Source organism: Mirounga leonina, unplaced genomic scaffold, assembly GCF_011800145.1.
Source record: "Mirounga leonina isolate KUSES-001 unplaced genomic scaffold, KU_Mleo_1.0 Mir_171, whole genome shotgun sequence".
Classification (NCBI taxonomy): domain Eukaryota; kingdom Metazoa; phylum Chordata; class Mammalia; order Carnivora; family Phocidae; genus Mirounga; species Mirounga leonina.
In genome coordinates this window covers 1,563,515-1,585,349 of record NW_023270436.1, presented here as the reverse complement: position 1 = coordinate 1,585,349, position 21,835 = coordinate 1,563,515, and the positions used below count along the sequence as shown (strand labels likewise).

Below are 21,835 nucleotides of genomic sequence, written 5' to 3'. Positions count from 1 at the left end.
TAGGGGGGATAGGATGGGGCAGGTGAGGGTGGGGAGATAGGATGGGGATGAGATGGGGCCGGTGGGGGTACGACAGGGCAGGTGAGGGTGGGGGGATAGGATGGGGCAGGTGGGAGTAGGTTGGGTGTGATTTCACCTTCATATGACATGCCTCCAAGAGGCCAGATGCTCTTAGGCTTGAACTTCCCTATGCTGTGTTCCAAAACAAATCAGTTCCCATGGAGAGTGCTTTGGAGGTGTCTGAGCTAATGGTCTGTTTCCCCCATACCTGGGAAGAGTCCCTGCAGCGCTGCTCTGGAGCTGGGGTGGGGACCGCGGCTCATTTCTCTTGGACAGCACCCCAGCGTTAGAGCACGGCCCTGGCGGGGTGGGCAGCCTCTGAGGTCAGCTTGCCTCTTCCAGCGTGGAGCCTCTGCCCTGTGAGTGCTCTTAGGGGAGGGCAGTCGGGGCCCTGTGTTCTCCACGAGTCACGGCAGGGACAGGTCCTGCACACTATGGGTTGCGGCTGGATGGAGGAAGGGAGCTCTGATCTCTGTTGCTCTTACCTGGGATAGAGCTTCTGCAAGGAGAAATGCAGGCGGCCCACCCCCATGAGATAGTGTAGCTCTGAGGGGCCCAGTGGGGGAGGCCTGTCTCCTTGGGGTGGAGCAAGTCATGGCTCGAGTCGAGTGTCATGGATCCTCTGTTCTTACCAAGACTTAGTAGGTTTTCTTAAGTTAGTCTTTCTTAATTTGTTGTATGGTCTTACGAAAATGTACAGAGACTTTCAATGGGAGTTTTTTTAGACTAATTTTATCAGTCAGGTTTGTCTCACTGAGGGGTGGGTCTGCAGAGCCGCTCATGGCTTCATTCCGGAAGCCCCCTCCCCAAGTCAAGACTGACTTGACTCCGTGAATTTCCTTCTTGCCCACCCCATCCCGAGTGCCTGCTTCCTGCCAGTCTGTGCAGAGTGTCACTGACCCCTGCCATGCTTGCATTTTCGAGAAAGCGACCTGCTGCTTGTTCCTGGGTTTCTTCAGATGGGTTTAACTTTCACAGCCCTCGTTGTGCAGGGAGCAGATAAACATGTTTATTTTGTGCTCTGAGCTGCTTGATGTGATGTGTTTGGGGTGAGGGGGGTACATTCTGCACCCTCCTGGCTTTCTGCAGCGCCCCCCCCCCCACTGCTGGGGCCACGCAGGGAGCTGCGTGCGGCGGCCAGGATGTCCCACATCCAGCCTGTGAGCACCCCTGGAGACTGAGCCCCCCGGGCTCTTATTTGGTCGGCAGTATTGGAGGAAAAAAGAGTTGTTTTTACCAATATTTAAACATTTTGAGATTTTGTAGAAATTATAGAGATCTTTTGAAAAGTGAGGCGATCTGGGAAGCCCGAGTTTACAGTCCTATTTGACAGCATGTCTGGGACGGTGTAGTTTCTCACACCAGCCTAGTCCCTGCAGGTGTGTGAGGGTGCAGGCCCGGATGCCGCTCTCTGCAGAGGGAGCCCTGGGCCGGACTGGCAGCCTGCCGCCATCTGCACGTCAGCTTCCCCCTGGGGGATGTCTTCGGGGCTCCGGAAGTGGCTCTCTCGTTCTGACTGGGGTAGGGTTCGCTCTGGGCCTAAACAGACAGTCTGCACGCAGCTGGGCCCTCTCAACCTTCCGTTTCTGATGCAGAAGAGCTGGAGGCTGAGCCAGGGCGCGGGGAGACCACGCTGCAGGGAGCCCCCCTTGCACAGAGGCCTCTTCCCGCAGAGTCCTCCCTGGCCTTGAGACCCGTGGGACTGTTTTGATGCTGAGTTGGGGGTTGGAGGTGTTCAAATCAAGAACGTAACTTGAGGTTTTGTTAGATGTCAGGCCCTAGATCAGACCTGTAAGGTGAGTGAACCGTGATCTCTGTCCCCGAAGCATCCCTGTGGGAGGAGGAGAGGAGATTGTGAGGAATGTTTGAGTTTGCACATCCCCACTGTGGATGTGCGTGTCCAATGACCAACTCAGAAGTGAGAGAAACGTAACTGCTTTCTTTTCCTGTTACACCTTTCTCTGGTGAGCTCCCACTCATCTGAGGCACGCACCGAATCGGGATTCCCTGCAGCCGCCTTTCCCTGGGCTGCTCGGAGCTCCAGGGAGCCGGGGAAGTGCCAAGTGCGGGGGCGCTGGTCTGGGCCGCCCAGCGCTGTGGGAACAAGCAGCACCCAGCTCTGCTTGCTGTAAAGCCGCACGCCTTCACTTCCCATTTCCGCTCCGTGTCCCCCGTGGCCGTGGTGGTGGGTGGGGCTGTGCTCGTGGCAGTCCCACGTGGCGGGGTTGCCGCCTGGAACTGTTGCTGGCTGCTGGGGGGAGAGGAGAGGACGTGGAAGGGCCTCACACTGGGAATTAAATACTCTGCCTGTAAAGGCACGTGTCCCTTCTGTCCACGACCCGTGGCCCAGAACGAGCCTGGTGGCCCCAGCAGCCTCTGGCCAACAAGCCTCCCCCACACCCAAAGAAGCATCCAGAAGCCTCTGGCAGAAGGAGGGCAGGCCACTTGTCTCCGGCCTCCTTCTCTGTGAGGCCGCCGCCCCCGTGTCAGGTCTCCTGGTATCCGCTCCCTGGGCGCTTTGCTCCGTCCTGGCCGGTGGCTCCCACGGCCCCTCCCCGGGCCAGAGAAGCACCACCGCACTCCAAAGAGAGCGCGTCTTCCGCTCTACAAAGTATGTGTCCACGTGACAGGGCTAGACGGACCCTGAACTGTCTGCAGAGGCCCGTATGTGCCTGCACGGCTACCGGGATGGCCACAGCGGGAGAGGGGCCGGAGTTGGTTAATGACGGTGCAGATGATTATAGGGACTGCCCTGGTGCGTGGAGCGCCTCGTCCTTCACACACGTGGCCACAACACAGGGGATCCTCACACAGATGGGGAGCAGGGTGCTCTTACCTCCATTTCCGCAGGGAGACCATGGAGGCTGAGAGACGGTCAGGCGCTTCCTCGAGGCCACACAGCAGGTCAGGTGGCTCTGGGAACGGACCCAGGTGTCCCGTGGCCCCAGAGCCCAGGTTTTCCTACTGGCTGTTTTCCTGCATCCTCATCCTCCCACCTCTGAAATATTTCTTAAGAACACATACACTGGGGTGCCTGGGTGGCTCAGTCAGTTAAGCATCTGACTTGGTTTTAGCTCAGGTCGTGATCTCAGGGTCTGGGATGGAGCCCCACATCGGGTTCTCTCCCTCTGCCCCTCCCCCCACTCCAGGCACACACTCTCAAATAAATAAATCTTAAAAAAAAAAAAAAGTACACACACAGCCACATGCTGGGCTCCTGCCACTTGCCTCAGAGACCACAGACAGTGGGGCCGCCCTCTGCTCAGGCAGATGCTTCTGTCGCTGCCCCATGGGGTGGCCTGGGCACCGGGAGGCGGACACGGGAAGAAATGACAAGGGAGCCCCCAGCACTGCGTTTGGGATCAGATGAGCTGTGAATGCAGAAAAAGAACCTTTGACTCCTCCGTTTTACTTCAGGCAGCGAAGAGATGCCAGCCACCGACACAGGCCAGGACTGGGGCAGGAGGGTGTAGGCCTTGACCACCAAGTTTGAAACTCATCTCCCCCAGCACCTCCGGTCCTTGCCACACCTTCCAGAACCCACCAGGATGGGGCCCTTTTGCCTGCCTGCTGTGCTGTGGATCCAGAGGAAGGATGGCCCTCGGCCTGCGCTTCCTCAGTGAAACTGGGGGGCCTTGGTCGCATTGTTGGGGTGCTGGGTGGCTGATGGTGCCCAGGGCTTGATGCCTCCCCTGACCTCTCACCATCTCAGGTGCCATGTGATCCTCCCACAAGTGAGCCAGTCAGTGAGGATGCCCTGTGACATTTGTGGACACAGAGGCCCCCAGGGAGTGGGCCGCTGGGCTGGAGTCAGGTCCCAGTGAGCCGGCTCATCTCCTGTGGCTCTGGGTCCGTCTAGGCAGGAGTCCAGCATGTGTAGCACCAGGGAGAAGTCTGCCTTCTCTTAGGTCATGCTCCCCTGTGGGACACTCGTGTGACAGAGGGCCACTGTGAGAGACCCCCGGCCTGGCCATCTCTCCCCAGAGGCCGATGGGTCTCCTCTGTGGAGGCCTGGATGTTCTGTAATGTATTTGAACTATTTAGACATGGAAGCAGTGGATCAGAGATAGGACAGCGCTCCAGGAAACTCCTGTTCAAGACTGTTCAGACTGAAGCCAGAAAGGCCAGGAGCTGCTGCTGGGAGGCGCCCAGGCAGAGCCCCGAGCAGGCTCTGGTCTGTTTTCTCTGCGGCCGCAGGCTCAGTGCAGGCTGGGGGGCACTCATGCATGGTCACCAGCCCAGCCTCCGCTCTGGGAACAAGCAGAACGCAGCCTCCTCGTCAGGAGCCCTTTCTCTCTCGTACCCTCGAGGAGCCAGCCAGCAGGTGGAGGGATCCCCAGGCCCCCCTCTTTCAGGGCAGGAGAGCAGGGGAGAGGCCGCTGTGGGGCGAGCGGGTTGGACGGAGGCCCCCAGGACATGCTGCTGTCCTGGCAGCCAGATGGGTCATTTTCAGAAACAGGTGTGGATTTGTAAGGGATAGGATTCTGAGTTCCGTGCGTGGTGTGCGTGTGGGTGCATGTGAGTGCGTGTGCGTGTGCGTGAGGGTGAGTCAACCCTCCGTCTAGACTGAGGCTTCTGGAGGCCGGCTGCTTGCGCCTCAGCACTTCCTGCTCGCAGTTCACACACACCAGGCGCAGAGGAATGAATGACTGAGGAATGAGGGCTCTCGAAGCAAGCGGCCATGATTTCCTGCTCTCTTTCTCCGCAGGTTTTCCTCTCCTGATCTGTATCATTTCAGTGTCATCTGCCATGAACAGTTACGGCACAAATAAAAAGTAAGTGAATGGACACATTCTTGTGTTTGGCAGGAGGGAAAAGACCACTGTGAGTCTCCCCTCCCCAGCAGCTGCCCTGTCGTCCCATGTTCTTCTGGGGGCACCGTCTGTCTGTACAGGGCTGCCCCCCCCACCCAGGCCAGGCAGTAAGGAGGCCAGAGAGAGCAAGAAAGCCCCAACTGTGCTCTAGGCATTCTCCGCCCCCCCAGCAGAGGTTCAGGGGGCTCCCCGTTTCCCGAGAGGACAGGACGGTTGGATCCTCCTAGATGTCGAATTCTGCTGGAAAATGTGGGGATGCACAGCTTTTTGTGTGCAGTCGACCCCCTTCGGGAGCCCGGGTTCGTCGTACACCTTGCAGAGGGGCCACTGAGACTCGCTGTGGGTTTCCCAGAAATGCCCCTCCTCAGCGGGTGCCATGCCCTGTCCTGGTCCTGGAGCTGTCAGGGGAGGAAGGGGGCAGAGAGGCACGAGGGCTGCTCACCCCAAGAATGAGAGGCAGGAAATCATCGTGGATAGGATGCAGAGATATCTGTTGGGGTTCAGTGTTATTCTGGCTGCTCAGATGGGCCCCGTAGTGGAAGAAGATACTGTCTAGGCAACTGTTCTGGGTGGAGGTGCCCAGAGCCCCCGGGGCAGAGGAACAGTGGTGGACCTAACGCTCCGCTTCCATCCACAGCTGCTGGCTGTCCATCACGAGCGGCGCTATCTGGGCCTTCGTGGCCCCTGCGCTGTCCATCATAGTGGTAAGTCCCTGCTTGTGGGAGCACAGGGGCTGGGCGTTGTGGGCCCTGCGACCCCGTCCACAGCCTGTCACAGCCTCCCCCCAACCCCGGTGTGTAGTGCCCAGATGGCGTGTGGGGCGGCGCAGGTGCACGCAGCCTGCGACTGGCGGAGTGTGCCGGTGGGGTCTCTCCCTCCTGGGTCTCGCTTTCGACCTGCCGCCGCAACTGCAACAGGGACGGGCATGCACGTCTGGGGGGGCCACCCCGCAGAATTCCCGAGATCACGGGGGACAGAATGCGACCCGAGGGGCCCCGCTAGTTGCTCTGCCTGGCCCAGTGCTCAAGTGAGGCTGCCGCACAGGGTGGGGGCTCCTGCTTCCGGCCAGGGGGCTCCGTCCTCAGGTGGGGGGCCCTGACGCTCTAAAGAGCTCGGGAATCTCACAAAATTCGAAAAACAGCCTTTGCTCTTCTAGCCGTTGTTCCTCCTACATTTCCCATGAAAGCCCTGGGTTGACTTTCATCATTTCTGATGGGCCTGGCTTGGAATGTTGCCCATCATCGGCCCCTCACTGCGCCTAGAGGAGGGGAGTGCTCTGATTGGCCAGCTCTCACGAGCTAGAGGAGCGGAGAGCTCTGATTGGCCAGGCCTGGGTCACGGCGCTCTCCTTGGGGCTGGAGTTCGGGGTCCAAGTTCCCGAAAAGCATGTGGACTCCAGGTGGGGCAGGAAGTTACGAGAAAATCGGGGTGCAGTTCGTAGAGGAGGGGTGGTGCACGCATGGCAGGGGCCCTGGGCGGTGGCGGGGAGCCCCTCTCCGCCCGGCAGGTGTGCACCCTCGTCCGGTCTGGGCACAGATACCCGCTTCTTCCCCACTTGGGGTGCGCGCATGTGGTACCCGGGGAGCTTCGGCGGCGCCGAGGTCGTGCGGGCGGTTCCTGTGGGCCAAGTCCCTGGTGTTCCTCGGGGAGGGGGTCCAGGTGTCCCCGCAGATGCTTCCCAGGAAGTCAGTGTTAGTAAGAAAGGCTCAATGTAGGACTCTCCCCTGAGACGTGGAAGTGCTTTTCCGTGACGTGTGCCTGCCTGCGCCGGGAGGAGGTGCCGGAGGGATGGTGCTCGCGGTTCCGCCGAGGGGCAGCCCAAGGCGCCAGGCCTGGAGCGGGGCGCCGGGGAGGGGGGTGGGGGGGCGGTGTTAGTGTGGAAGTCCTCCTCCCCTTGTTCCTAACCCCTCCCCCTCCCCTCCTTGTTCCTGTCCTCCCCCTTCCTCCCCCTCTCTCCTCCCCTCCCTGTCCCTTCTTTGTTCCTGCCCTCCCCCTCCGCCTTCCTCTCCTCCCTCCTCCCTTTGCTCTTTCTCTCCTCCCCTCTCCCTCCTCCCCAGGAACACATACCAGGTTAAATTTTCTGTAGGTAGTTATATGTTGGCTAATTGAACATAATGAAAAACCAACCAGTCAATTCCCTGTAGGTAGGGAAGGCTCAGTCCTGGGAAATGCAGCGGATCAGGCACTCAGTGATGTCAGCAGGTGTCTCCTGCTTGCCCCATGGCCCGTTGCCTCTGCGCTGGCTGCATCTCAGGCAGACTCTCCCTGGCGGGGACACAACACGTCCTCTGGGTGTGCGGTCAGAGCAAGGAGGGAAACTGTTCCCAGTGGTGCCCACGGAAGTCCCACAGCAGTTCTCATGGGCTGCTGTGGGCCACATGTCTGTCCCAGAACTAGTCACTGGGGATGGGAGCGGATGATTGGCCAGCATCACCTGGATGCTCAGGGGCCAGAGCTGGGGGTCCCCAGGAGGCAATGGGGATCTGTGGAGGAAAAGGATGCTAGTGCTCGCGTCCTGGTTGGTACGTGGGTGTGTATCTGGCATGAGGCCTGGTCAGGGACGGGCTGTCTCTGCCATCCCATCTGGACATCTCTCCCCAGCAGTGCTGGGCACTGATATCAGGAGGAGGTGGCCCACAGAAGGGCCTCCCAGGCCCTTCCTGCCCACCCTGTGCAAATCCACATATATAATCTCCTGGACCCCAGGTGGGACCCCAGAACCCACGCTCCACACACTGTCTGGGCCAGGACCCCAGATGTGCTCCATGTGCACCCTCCCATGCTGGGACCCTCGACCTGCTCTCCACGTGCACCCCTGTCTCAGGACCCCAGGACAGGCTCTCCATGTGCACCCCTTCTGCTGAGACCCCAGGACGTGCCCTCCACATACCCCAGGGCAGTCACCCAGGCCATGGCACTGCCTCTGAGCTGCTGCCTTTGAAGGGTGTGGAGTCTCACCTTAGCTGGGGCACCATGCTGACAGAGAAGGGAAGGGGCACCTCCCAGACACCTGTCCCTTCAGTGTCCTCATTCATCGCCCCCCATCGCCCTCCCAGCCTGCCATCTGAGGACAGGTCACCACTGAGGGCGGTCAGCAGGGACTTGGACTGCTCCTCCCTGCGTGGGGTGGGGGTCTCATAAATTCCACACCCTTCCTTCTCTTGTCCCTGCTTCTTTCCCTGGCACCTCATCTGAAAGCCCAGCTGACTTTGTTCCAAGTTCGTTGGCACCAACCGAGGCCCTGGGCCCTGGTGGTTAATTAGAACTGAATGTGAGGGAAGATGCTTGAGGACTTGTTAATTCCCTCCTCATTAAAATTCTGCACAGACCGTGCTCAGGCTGCACATTGGTGGGGCAGTGCCTTCCCGGCGAAGGCTTTCCAGAAGGACAGAGTTTGGGACACCATCGTGGTGTCTCCATTGTCTGTTTGGGATGAGAGGGACAGCAGGTGGTGTCAGCCCTGTTGTTCCGTGGCATTGACTTGGCTCCTGTTCTCTGCCTGTGTCCTGCCGGGTGACACCTGCTCTGGGGTGTTCACGGGGACAGACAGGTGATGAGGGTGACTTCAGAGCCTCCTAGGTCCTCTGTGGCCCCAGTGCCCCAGCCTCTGGAGGGCCAGGCTGTGGTCTGAGCTCTGAGCTTTGGGGGCCCAGCGGGGGCCCTGGTGGGAGGGCTGGGTAACAGGGGGATTGGGGTGGTGTGGACATTAGTCCATTGCTCCTCCCAATGGGATCCCCCTGCCGGCCTGGCCGTGCCCCAGGGGCTGGTCTGGACGGACCTGGACCACGCTCCTGCTTCCTGGCTTTGGGGAGGTTTGGCCTGTGGAGGTGCCAGCAGGAGATCAGAGAGTGGGAGGGGAGTGAGGCCGGTGTTCACCCTCAGCTCCTTTGTGCAGGACTGGGCGGCCAGGGCTGCTCCATCCTCCATAGGCCACAGCGTGGCCACAGCTCCTGGCCACAGCCTTGTCCACAGCCCCGGCCTCCGCACTCCCTGGGTAATTTTGCGAGTAGAGGGGCACAGCTAACCCACATGTACACGTCCCGCCCCCATCTCTCAGACCTTTGGTGTCCAGGAGGAGCAGCAGGTGATACTGGGAGCATTTGTCCTGCAGGCAGCAGGCTCTGGCCTCCCAGGGGTACCCCACCCCGCCCACCAGCCCCCAGGCCTCTCTGTGCAGGAGCTGTAGGAACGGAGGTACTGGAGGCCGTTCCCAGTTGTCATCGTCCCAGAGTCGTCCTCACGTGCCTGGGATGGCCTTTCCCCAGGGGAACGAGTAGGGTGTCAGGGGGACACATTCTGGATAGGTAGGTGAGGGCCGAGGGGCAGAGAGAGCCCGTGGGAAGACGTTGCTGAGACCCCAGCATGTAGGGATCAAGACTCTGCCTCAGGCTGGGGCCCCGGGGAGAAGAGAGCCATTCTGGGGAGTCCGGGAGAAAAAGGAGGTGAGAAGACCATCCTGGTGCTGGGGGTGGGGTGGAAGGAGAGAAGGGAAGCTCGCGTTCACCTCACAGCTTGCAGACAGAGGGGTGGGTCTGCCCACAGAAATGGCCCGTGTGGCCCACAGCTTCCTTGTTGTGTTTCACTTTGAATTCGGGGTTAGCATCAGACGCCGGAGATCTTGTGTTGATGTGTCACCCTGGCAGTTTCTGGCTGGGTCCATGGTGAAAACAGAGTAACCAGTAACATTACCACCCACCCCTGTTCTGGGGCGGACAGTGGGGCCTGTGGGCGGGCAGGGTGGGTGGGAGCAGCTCAGGGCCCTGTCGCGGTGACGTTAGGCCCCCACAGCCTGGCCGCCGCCCTGGGAGGCTGAGCCGCCGTCTGGGGATGGACCGTGGAGAAGAGCTTCCTGGGGGGGGAGAGGAGCCCAGAGGAGCCCGACCGGGCCGAGCCCCAAGCAGGGCGGGGGGTGCACGTCCAGGGCAGATCACACACCTGTTCCAGGAAGGGCCGAGAGGTCGGGGAGGGCACGGGGTGGTGGATCAGAGCGCCCCTCCACTGCACGAACAAGGGGCTCTGACTAGGGCCCGTGTTCTGCGGTGAATTGTTTTCACTGCAGGAGGTAAGCGGTGGTGTGTGACCGAGCCTGCAAATCCAGGGCCGTCCCCTGTCCCCGGGGCTGCCTGAGGCTCTGCCACGACTCCTTTCCCACCCAGCCTTCTAGGGCATAACGGGCCTGCAGTCAGAGATCCCAAGCTCCACCCGCCGTCTGGGGTCCGGGAAGACCGTTCATCTGCTCCACCCAGAGGTAGAAACAGGCTCAGAACAGACTCCGGGCCCCTGGACAAATGAATTCCCAGGGTCAGAGCGTGGACGTCGGGAGGGGGTCTGAAGGGAACATTACTGATGAGAGTGAAGAAGGGAAGTAACTGAAGGCCTGGGCATCGCCCATATGCCACGTGTGCTGAGCTCTGGGCCCAGGCCCCCGTGAGGTGGTGCTCGGGGCCGTGGAACGGTGGCTCCCTGGGGAGGGGCTCCCGCGGTCCGAGTGGCTGAAAGCACCCACGGGGGCTTGCCAGTTTGGAACACATTTTAGAAGGTGCCTGTTTGGGTCGGGATGGGTGGTTTCTGCGTGTTCTGGTGCGGTTGGTCCTGCTGGGGCAGGACTCTGGGGGACAGTGAAGGGGAAGTGCTGCAGGAATCATCAGAATCTAGACTTTACCCCAAAGCATAAAGCCAAAAAGCGTTTATTCAGGAAAGCAGCTGAGTCTCGGTGGAACGGGCGCTCCTGGCGGCCCCGCCTCCGATCACGGGGAGCAGCAGGGTGCTGCCGACGTGACCACCCGCGGCTCTCAGAGCTGACTGTCCGTGGACCCCTGTGAGCGGCCGCTGTCTGGAACGCAGGCCCTGCACCTCTGGGGCCGCGCTCTGCCCATCCTTCCTCCACGTGGCTGAGTGCGGTTTTCTCGTGGTTGTAACGTGGCTGGCAGGGGAGGGCAGCGCTGCCGGTGAGTCCTCTCCTCCTCCCCGGCGCTGGGGGACTTCTGCTGGGATCCTCGTGCAGGTGGGAGAGGAGGTGGGTGACGGGGGTCCGCAGCCAGGGGCCGAGCTGCCCGGGGTGGAGGCGTCGGTGGAGACACAGAGCCAGGCTGCCCGCGACCCTTCGTTGGCGGATTGCAGTAGTGTAGGCTGGGGCTGAGTGGGGAGCGCCCCCCGCCCCCCGCCATCCCGGGTGCTCCTCTGGAGCTCCTCTCCGCAGTGCCGGCCGGTTCTGCTGGGCACCAGGCTGGGTGGGGAGGGACGCTTCTCCCGGGAGGTCTGCCAGGGAGAGCCTTGTCCTTGCCCGTGGTCAGGCCTGGAAGTGCACCTAGGATTTTGGCCTGTAGCTGGACTCCTCAGCGACTTTGGCATTGACCTCCCGAGGTTTCCAGAGGGAAGAGGGGGTCCCGGCCGCAGCACAGCCCTGAATCCAGCGGCAGCAGAAGGAAATCCGCACGCTCGCTTCCCCTTGCTGCCGGGCTCGGCCAGGGCCCCGTAGAGCTAACGCAGGAGGGACAGGTTGTGCTGGAGCCTCTGCAGAGAGCCCCTCAACCCCGCCCCCCAGCCCACTGACCCACGGGAGCACTGGGCAGGTGCAGTCCCCTGCGCTGTGGCCTCCATGGGGCCGAGCCTCGGCCGGGGTGGGGCCGGGAGTGAGAGTAGGTGGTGCACAGGGGGCTCATGGAGAGGATTTCTCGTCCTTGCAACGGTCTGTTCGCCCTGTGGATGTCGACTGCTTCTCATCAGATCGGGAAGCAAGGGCACGAGCATGTGGTGCAGGGGCGCACAGACTGAGCAATGCTGAAGGGAGGTTTGAACCCCAGGCCTTGCCTTGCTGTGCTGGGGGCCAGAAAGATGTGCCCCCAGAGGGTCCCACTGCGCACACCAAGGGGAGTGAAATGCTCAGGGGCCCCTGGGGGTCGGTTTCTGCAGAGACGCCACCTGCTCACTCGGAGCCCTGGGGGCGGGATGGGCGGCTGCCTGGTGGGATCAGGGCTCTGCAGCTGCGGCCGCGGCCCTCACCCTGTGTCCTGATCCTCCCCTTGTGCAGGTCAATGTCGGCATCCTCGTTGCTGTGACCAGGGTCATTTCACAGATCAGTGCCGACAACTACAAGATACACGGGGACCCCAGTGCCTTCAAGTAAGTTGGACTCTGGGCCATCAGCGGTGGTCCTGCCTGCACAGAGCCGCTCGGGGGTAGTGGGGTGGGGGTCACTGGGGAGTCCGGGACTCAAGTCCTTGCTTGGCTGTTAGTCACCACCTCTGACCAGGACCAGCCCTTTACCAGGCTTGCTGCCCCATTCATAAAGCAGGGGGTCTACTAGATGCCATCTGGGGGCTGCTCCATCGCTGGGGTGAGAGGCCACTTGCAGGACCGAAGGAGGAAGATTCTAGATTTGGTCCTGTCTCAGCCCCTGCTATTAGCCTCCTCCGTGCCTTGCTCTCCTGTCTGTAAAGGGCTGTCATGAGGAGGAACCTCCTCGGGGTAGAACTTCCCGAGGTGCTCCAGGGCCGGTCCCCTGGGGAGGGACTCCCCCCAAGCCCCCTGCCCTCGAGGGGTCCTGACCCCATACCACTGAGGGCTGCACTGACTGCAAGTGACAGGAGACCCAACACAAACTGGCTGAAGGAAAGGGGGATTGATCCACACAGGGATCCACAGAGCCCAGGAGGGAGTCTCGAATTGCTTAATCCAGGGGACCCAGCTCCTCCTGCATCCTTCATCCCTGTGTCCCCCGTCGGCTTCCTGCTCAGATGGACCTGCCTCCTGGTGACACGGGAAGACCCTCCATCCCGTCTGTTCAGACAGAGGTCCTGAGCCTGGAGCCCGGGGCTCCGGTCGGGTCACACGCCCACCCCGGAACCAGTCACAGCAGAATGGAAGTGACCAGTTCACCCGGGCCTGAGTCCCACGGTCCGTCCTGGCTCTGGGGTGCACTCAGTACCCCCAAACCACGGGCCAGGAAGTGGGGGAGGTGGCTCCTCACAGGGAACTTGGGGGCCGCTGTGAACATTTAGGACAGGGACACGAGTGGGCATGACAGGGTGCTGGCCCCACTGGGCTGACATTTTGTCTTGGATGGTCATTTCCATTTTATAGAATTTTTTTTTAAAGATTTTATTTATTTATCTGAGACAGAGAATGGGAGAGATAGACAGCATGAGAGGGAGGAGGGTCAGAGGGAGAAGCAGGCTCCCTGCTGAGCAGGGAGCCCGATGTGGGACTCGATCCCGGGACTCCAGGATCATGACCTGAGCCCAAGGCAGTCGCTTACCCAACTGAGCCGCCCAGGTGCCCTCCATTTTATAGATTTAAAATATTTAAAATGCTAGTCATTTTTTAATTTCCCAAGCACCAACATAATTAAAGTTACTTTAGTTACACTAAATTTTTTCCGATCTGAGAGCAAAAGCAGTAAATATGTCAGCAGCAAATCGATAAGACAATTATTCTGTGATGAATTCCCAACACCGTGAATGGGGCTGATAGGCAGCTCTGGCCCTCGGGGGGTTTCTCAGTCTCCGGACACCTTCGAGGGCAGCACCGTGGGGCAGGAAGGGCCTCCCGGGTCAGGGAGCATGTCCGTTCTTCTTCCCTGGCGGGAGGAGGCAGTCCTGCCCCGCGGTGGCCTGGCCAAGGAGGACCCTGTCCCTCCCTCCCTGCAGCCGGGCTCAGGACCAGCCAGTGTCCCCAGCCCTGTCTCCAGCAGAAGGCCTGGCTCCGCTGTCTGAGCCCAACCCCACCGGGACCGCGGCTCTCACTGCCCAGAGCAGCCGCGAGCTCACCCCACACCGTGCGCCCCGTCGTCCCCTGTCATGGCCCCCAGGCAGCAGCCTCCCTTCCTCCACCCCTGCATCTCTCTGCTCCTCGAGTGGAGGCTGGCCCGGGGTCAGGGACCGGGCACGGGGAGCACATTTCCCCGTCTCTGCAGAACCTCGGCTGCTGGCCCGACCGCTGAGGCCTCCCGTGTCCTGCACCCGAAGGCCCAGGGTCACGCTCCTCCCGGGAGAGCGCAGGGTGGCGTTTCTGGACAGACTCGGCTCTGCGGTGTGACCCGGCTGCGTGACCGGTGCTGGGGCTTCTGTCCTCCAGCGGCCGAGCCTGGCTCCTTGGGGCCCTCTCACTGTCTTCTGGGGTCCCCCGTGTGGCCCAGTCCCCCCGGGCTCCAGACCAGGCAGGGGGTCGGCACCTGCAGCATCCTTGGTCGGCTTCTGGGCTCGTTCCTCCGCCCCGGCCCTCGGTTTCAATGTGGCCGTTTCCTCTGGGGGAACAACTGCACACTCAGTGACCAACAGGACAACATGCTTCCTTAGGAGCCTGAAGGGGCTTCCGCGTCCTCCTAGTCTTTGTTTCCTGGGGGAGTCCAGACTCCCCGGAGAGGAGCAGGGAACATTCCGTTTTCACAAGTGAGATCCAGGCTCCTGGGGGCAGGGGTGAGGCTGAGGACCACGAGGACCCCCACCCCGCGAGCCGTGGGAGGACGCGGAGGAGGCTCATGTGGACTGAGCCCCACGCAGGGCCGGCCCGGGGAGCAGCGGGATGAGGTGCGTCCACCTGCCCGGGGGCTCCTCCCAGTGCAGGGACCTGCTCCTTCTGCACGTGACGAGGGGACCCCGACAGCTCTGGCCGTGTTAACAAAAGGCCTCGGAGACCTCCAGCTGGACACGTCTTCCCCAAGATCGTCCGTTTCGATGCTTCAGTTTTTAAGAAAAAACAGCACAATTTGAGACCCATTTCTCGAGACGGCTCTTTTCCCATACGGATTTTCCAGGATGTAAAGATGAAGCTACATAGTCCATGATGCTTTGTTTCCCAGATTTGGGTGTTTTGACTGTATTGACTTTAGGAAGACGTGGGGCTGCCGCTCCCCAGGCAGGTGATCCGTGAGCAGCATTCTCTGGTTTTCAGGGTTTGTGGCCAGAGCTGCCGGGGCCGGGATCCTGGGTGTCCCGCCAGGAAGCTCAGTGTGGCCGCGGTGCACCTCCTCCCAGAGAGGCTGGCTGTGTGCACACTGGTCGGTCTGTCCCTCATTCACTCGCTCATTCATTCCTCATTCAGCGGTCAGCTCCTGAGAGCTGCTGGGCCCTGGTGCTTTGCTGCACTTTGGGGGTGCTGCGGTGCAGCCCCCGCCCAGCCGTGGGAGCTCGTGGTCTAGCGAGGGAGGCAGGGGTGTTGTCCGTGCGCCCAGTGACGAGTGCAGCGCACCTCTGTCTGCAGGCTGCCTCTGAAGCCCGGGTGCACAACCCCCAGTGTGCAAAGCCGAGCTGTTTCAGAAGTCGGGGTAGACTGCGAGGTCTGTCAGAAACGGCTTGGAGCCTGGCGACCACGTGGGCTTTGCCTCATTCGCTCGGCTGGCGCTCACTGGGGGCTGACTGGGTGTTAGCTCTGCTCTGGGCTTGCACACACAGCAGGGACCCCACTCCACGGAACCCACATTCTGAGAAGCGGCCTGTGAGGCTGGTTCTGAGCATGCGTCCTACCCTGCTGGGCCCACACCGGAGCCTTGGCTCTGCTGTCCTCTGTGGGTGCCTGGGGTCAGCATTTCCATCGAGCACTGGGGCCGGCTGGATCCGGGTGATCAGCTGAGGGTGCCCAGAGGGCATGATGGCTGCTGGGCGCCCAGTGCAAGCAGCAGGAGCGCGGGGGCAGGGCTGCTGGCGTGGCCAGGGACCCTGTCTCAGGTCCCAAGCGGCCCACTCCTCACCCAGGGTTCCCTGCAGGATGGAGACCAGGGCCGGGCCCAGCAGGGCTGTGTCTGCTCCCTTTCAGAGGCCCCACATTGAGAGGACAGTCCCCTAGACCCACCTCACCTGCCTGCCCCCCAGAGTGGCCATCTCCACTTCTCTTTCAGGTTGACGGCAAAAGCCGTGGCCGTGTTGCTGCCCATCCTGGGAACCTCGTGGATCTTTGGTGTGCTTGCCGTCAACAGCCAGGCCTTGGCCTTCCAGTACATATTTGCCATCCTCAACTCCTTACAGGTGAGCGCCGTGGGACTGCCAGGCAGGCTGTCAGCTTACGAGCGGGTGTGTGTGGAGCAGGTTGCCACCCGGGCAGGACAGAGACCCCCCCTCTGTTCTTGCCGCACGGGCATGCCCGAGGTCCGAAGACAGGTGCTGACGGGGCACGCACCAGCGTCTCTGCCCACGGGGCCTGCAGGGCCACCCCCCTGTTTGCAGCAGGGCTGCCTCATCGCGCCGGCCGGTACCGGCGGGAGGCACCCTTGGGCCTGAAAGGGAAGACAGTTGCATGTGTGCAGCTCTGCAAAGGGAGCCGAGCGCAGAGGGATGCTGATGATGTGCTCCTCAGGTCTGGGTCATGGAGGGGCAGGGAAGGAAGGGGCAGCAGCCTGGAAACCAGAGACTTGGGGTGCTCAGAGCCTGCATCCCCAAACCCACACGCCCCCAAGAAAGGGTGGAAGTGAGTGCCTACCACCACCCACAGCCACACAGCTGAGCCTACGCTGAACCCTGGTGAGCGTGAGCACGGCCCACCCACGCAGCCCTTGCTGCGGTCTGGGTCCTGACCAGACTGCATCTTACGGAAGCGTGTCGGGCTTCCAACTTGTAATCAGCTGCACGCGTTGTTTTGCTGGTGGTTTACAGAAAAATGTGATCCGTTGTCCTGGCCACAGCCCTTACACACCTGGGTCCCGGGGTACCTCACTTACCTTCTCTGCGTTCCAGTTCCTCCTCCATACAATGGGAACAATAACTGGACCCACGACTGGGGCAGATTCAGCAGTAACTGAGATAAATCACGGGAGATGTTGCCTAGCACTGGACGCACCGAAGCTGTCTGCAGAGTTCTGGGAACATCTTCATTCTCATGCCCATTTCATTGTTGTTATCATGCTGTCTGAGATGAGGACACCAAGGCTCAGTTTAGTTGACCGTCTGACGTCCTCTCCTTGGTCCATCCCCTGCGTTTTCCTCATTCCTGGGTCTGTCCTGTCTGGGAATCCGCCTGTCTTTGTACCTTTGCCCAAACACCATAGTAGGTCACAGTGGTGCCTGCCCCTAGGCTAGATTTCACGTGGGATCAAGGACCCCCTCCATTCTCAGGGGCTCCAGACCATAGGATTGTCCCCCAGCTCACCTGCAGGCTTCCCAGGAGTGAGCCACACCAGTGCCACTCCCAAACCCACGTGGCCTTGGGAGGGAGCCTCGGAAAGTGCCGTGACAAAATGCGAGGCCTAATCCTGTGTTCTCTTCCTCCCCAGGGGTTTTTCATCTTCCTTTTCCATTGTCTCCTGAATTCAGAGGTACGTCTGTTCTACTTCCTGAAAACGTGAGGCGGTGTTTTCATTTCTGAAAGGGCACAGGGCGCAGGAACAGTCTTGCCCATCGGGCTGGTGTCTGGGAGCATAAACCTGAAGAGGCTTTGGTAGTGGCGACAGGTTGTGTGCAGTGGGGGTGCTTTCTGTCAGCCCTTCTCTTGCATCCTGGTCGCTGAGCAACATCCAGGAGCCCCTTCCTGGCATCTCACAGGCCCTGCTGGCTCTCTGGAGGACAGGGGCAATGGAGACGGTGGGGGGCAGCTGACCTGCAGAATCTGGACCTGCTTGCTTGCTGTCTGGCACATTAGGGAGAGATGTCCTTCCAGCAGTCCTCCCCAAAGGCATGAAGAAGCTGTCTGGGGCGTAAGAAGGAGGGCTCCTGACTATAGGGTTTAGGGGGGACTGTGTCACGTGCCCTCCACGGGCACTGGGGCAGCTGGAGTGGGCTCATTCTCAAGTGCAGTCTGGGCACTGACCTGCCATGCACTTGGCCATGGGGAGGGTGGAGGCTGCTCCAGACCCCGTTCCCCGAGACCCATACTTACGCTTACATCGTGGGCTTGACATCTGAGACCCCACCAGGCTCGGTCATGGGGAGCTACCTCTGGAGTGGTGAGTGGGAACAGACGGAGAGGTACCACCCATCTGTGCTGTTTCTGCGGAGGGTCTGCTCGTACGGAGATGTAGGTCAGGCAGGAGGGAAGGGATGCTGCGGGCGGGCGGGGGGGAGCAGGGTGAGTCGCTGAAGATGATGGTGACCAGTGGCGGAGGGGTCCCATGATTGTCAAGCCAGGGAGCAGCCGAGCAGGGCCCAAAACTATGGTCCACAAGATGGGAAGGGGACGTGGCTTTGAGCCATGCACGGCCCACCCCCTGTTTGCATTTGTTCACTCTCTTCTCCATTGTTTATGCTGCTGGTCACACTCTGCCCCTCCACCATTCCTTGTTGAGCATGTCCGGTGCCCTGTCCGGAACTGGCATGAGGCCAGCAGGGACCACACCAGATCCAGCTTTCTCCCTCCACAGGCCCTGGTACGGTGGTGGGGGCAGAGTCTGCACCTGCCGAATGAGGCAGTGAGTCTGGATATGAAGCTTCCAAATCCTGCCCATACCCTGCAGCTGGTATTCTGGGACTTTATTTCGGCACAAAACCTAGGGTCCTTTGGGAACAACCTCTCGTTGTCGCTGTTTCCACCACTGAAATTGCTTCTAACCAGCCCTCTGTCCTGCCCTCAAAGGTCAGAGCTGCCTTCAGACATAAAACCAAGGTCTGGACCCTCCCGAGTAGCTCCACCCGCAACACTAACGCGAAGCCCTTCAGCTCCGATGTCGTGAGTGCCCTGCGGCGTCTTGTCTGCATCCGCTGCTCTCGCTTCGATCCTGCCCTGCGTGCCTGCACCCTTAGCCTCATGGGCCCGCAGGCTCTTGTCTTCTGTCCTTGTCACCTGGAGAGCCAGAGTGGCTTCCAGCTTTGCTGAGGTGCACCAGGCCTCTGCCCTCCTGGGCCTCCTAAACCCAGAGCGCCCAGTGCGCCTCTCCTTGCTTCCCTGAGCCTGACCTTGGCAGGCAGCTAGCTGCCCCGCTCGGGCTTGTGGTCGTGAGGCTCGGGTGTTCGTGGTTCCTGCCCAGCCCTTTCACGGTTGACGTGGCCGGCAGACGGCCTGTGCTCTGTGGTGACGTTATGCCCACGGCAGGGTCCTCTGTCCTGTGGTTTCCCACGACCTCCTGCCCACTTCCCGGGGGCACGACTTCCGTGTCGACTTAGGAGGATGGAAGGATCAGTTGACCAGGAGACAGACCCTGGGCATGTTGCTGGTGCCCCGGGGAGGCATGAACGTCACCAGGCACAGCCCGGCCTTCAGGGAGCTCCTCCCCTGCAGGGGTCTCTTCCCTCTGCAGACACCCGAGAACGGGGGTCTCGGTGCTCAGGGTCTCGACAAGCCTGTCCTCTCCACACCGGGCTTGGTTCACCCTCCTGCAGGAAGTGCAGACACAAGCAGGACCCCCAGGTGCCTGGGCCAGATGATGCGTGTTCTCATGGCGCCACTGCCTCTTGCACGAGCCCAGGGCCCGGCTCAGGGGTCCTCCCCTCAGGAGGAACTTCCCGGGCAGTGCGGAGTAACGGCGCCGAGCCCCGGCCACCACCCGCATGTTCTGTTCACTGATGCGCGTGTGGCTCTCTCGCGCCTCCCACGGGGTACCCGCGTGAGCACTGTTCGCTCCTGTGACCCCAGAGCCCGCAGCAGGGGCGGGCCGAGCGCGGTGAGTGCACGGGGGTGAGTGCTCAGACGGGCCGCGGGGCTCGAGTGAACGAGTGAACGCGTGCACACAGCAGCTCTCGGAAGTGGCGGGGGAGGGCGCCCCTGCTGGGGTGGAGGGAGCCTCACGCAGCTTTCTGGCCCAGCGCTTCCGCACTCCCTGGGGCCTGGTTTCCCATCTTGGGACCCAGTCTTCACAGCTCACTCCTCTGTGATTTGCAGATGAATGGGACCCGGCCAGGCACTGTGTCCACCAAGCTCAGCCCCTGGGACAAGAGCAGCCATTCTGCCCACCGCGTGGACCTGTCCACCGTGTGAGCAGGGAGGCCGCTGACTGGCCATCTTGCTGCTCAGAACACACCCCGCAAACTAAACACAAGAAACACTCTGCCTTCACCGTGGGACCCTCTCCTTGTTGCTGTCTGGATGTGGGGATCCTGGCCCCCGTGACAGGCTTCCTCACCTCTGACCCTCCCGTGTGACAGAGCCCACTGCTGGGCCCGAAGCCTGATGCACGGTCGTGGGCGGCCCTCCCGGCTCTGGTCCTCCCGTGGCCAAGTGACTGTCCCCCGGGGCACCCGCCATGGGCATACAGGACCCTGGGGCTACAGTACAAGGAGGGCAAGTTAGCCTGGGCGCCGTGATGGGGACTTGGGACCAGAGGGGCCAGGTCCTGTGGGGGAGGTGAGGGCCCCCAGGAGCCCCCGAGGGTCAGACGGAGGCAGACGGGTGTGTGAGGAGGTGAAGAATGTCCTCAACCTGCTGAATCAGCCGTCACAAGCTCTGAGAAGAGGGGCCCTGTGCAGGCTGGTGCCCCGCGGGCCACGCTCGCCTTCCAGTGCGGGGCCTTTGTGCTGTGGGCGCTGACCGCTCAGGCCTGGCCGCAGGTGAATGCCCCTTCTGGGGGAGGAGCGGGGTGGGCCCGCTGCGGGGAGAGCTCCCAGTCCCCCCCTCCGGGTGCTCTCTCCACACTCACGGTCCACCTCGTCCCGGCCCCGCTGCGAGCACCTGAGCCCTCCCTCGTCCCGGCGGCCCCGCAGGGGTTTCCCACGGCCTCACTTCCCCAGAGCTAACTGTTGGTCACCTGCAGACGCCTTCTGCGTCTCACGGGCACATGCCCGTGGAGGGGGGCGAGCGCGTTCCGTGTGGCCGCAGAGGCCGACTGCCGCCGGCAGGGCTGCTCGCCCCACGGGCCTGGGGCGGGTGGCCTGACGGCTGTGTCTTCCAGTTGCTGTTGGGTTGTGAGCTGGGGCTGGGTGCCCTAGGAGATGGGGTGGCCGTTACCGCTGTGTGTGTGGGCAGGGTCCTTGGGACGCCAGGGCCTGTGACCTTAGAAGCTCCCCCAGTGCCACTGACTATGGGGACACAGGCTGGGAGAGCTCAGACCGGGGCGTCCGCGGTGACAGTGTGTGTGAGCATGTGCCTCGACGGTCAGACCTGTGGCCGATACTGGAGAATCTTCTGTAAGCTGTGTAAGCCCTGCTCGCCCCACACGCCCGCCCGTTCTCGGGGGGCCTTCCCTCCTGGTTCTGCGTGCCGTCCCCCTCCTGCTCAGGTGCCACCCCGATCACTCGCTCACCCACAGGCATGTCCTGCGCGGGGAGGGGTCTGACCGAGAGCCACGTGGGGATCGCGGTGCGTCTTTGTTCTTGCCTCCCCGCGAGGCCCCGGGGCCGGGCAGGGGGCTGGAGCGCTGCCGAGACCCCGTGTGCGTAGTGAAAAGCCGAGTGTGCCCAGCGCCTGCCCAGGCTTCCTCGGGATTCCAGAAACCAGACCACTTGTTAACTGGGCGTTGGATCCTCGTCATGCCCGCAAGCACCTAGAAGTGAGAACACTGTATTCCTGAGATCTACGCTTGGAGTTTCGTCTCTTTCTTCTCTGGTGAAGCAAATCGAGTAAGAACTGTCTTTCCTTTAGGAAACTCTGTGTTTTACGCTCAGCATATTCACTCTACATAGCTAATATATCAAGGGGAGTAATGAGCAAACTTTTTATTTCTAATGAAGGAAAGCAGTGCACTTTATTTATAGGTTATAGACTTTGGCTTCTGCAGTGCTTTGTTATCTACACATAATTTGGCCCAAGATGATAAATTGGGAAGAATCGTGTGTTTAGAGTAGTTCACAGCACAGGAAAAATGATGAATGCCACTAAGTAGTGAAAACATGTTGTGATTTTTTATGAAATAAACTCTCAATGTCCTTAAGATGAAGTGTGGTCCTAAAGTTTTTTGCTTATAGGAGGCGAGCGGGATGGAGTCTCAAGACAAAAATATGTGGAGAAACGCACATGGGTGACATCCCGCCCTGGGATTCAGACATTTATTCAGCACCTACTGTGTACCCAGCACATCCTAGCTCTGGGGACACCGTGGTGGACAACACCCTGGCTCTCGGGAGCCTCCCTCCCCCGGGCAGGGCGGCAGGGGGCGAGCACCAGCCCCT

General features: G+C 61.0%; 1 protein-coding gene across 1 annotated transcript in view; it reads left to right on the top strand.

The window, feature by feature from the left end:
- Nucleotides 1–21,597, top strand: part of ADGRD1 (adhesion G protein-coupled receptor D1) — a 127,609-nt gene extending 106,012 nt beyond the window's left edge. The window contains exons 20-27 of the mRNA XM_035016701.1: nt 2,105–2,249; nt 4,769–4,835; nt 5,512–5,578; nt 11,905–11,996; nt 15,709–15,835; nt 17,077–17,118; nt 18,372–18,464; nt 19,614–21,597. Of these exons, the coding sequence (XP_034872592.1) occupies nt 2,105–2,249; nt 4,769–4,835; nt 5,512–5,578; nt 11,905–11,996; nt 15,709–15,835; nt 17,077–17,118; nt 18,372–18,464; nt 19,614–19,709 (729 nt within the window). The 3' untranslated portion in view covers nt 19,710–21,597. The remainder of the gene's footprint in view (nt 1–2,104; nt 2,250–4,768; nt 4,836–5,511; nt 5,579–11,904; nt 11,997–15,708; nt 15,836–17,076; nt 17,119–18,371; nt 18,465–19,613) is intronic.
- Nucleotides 21,598–21,835: the final 238 nt, after the last annotated feature.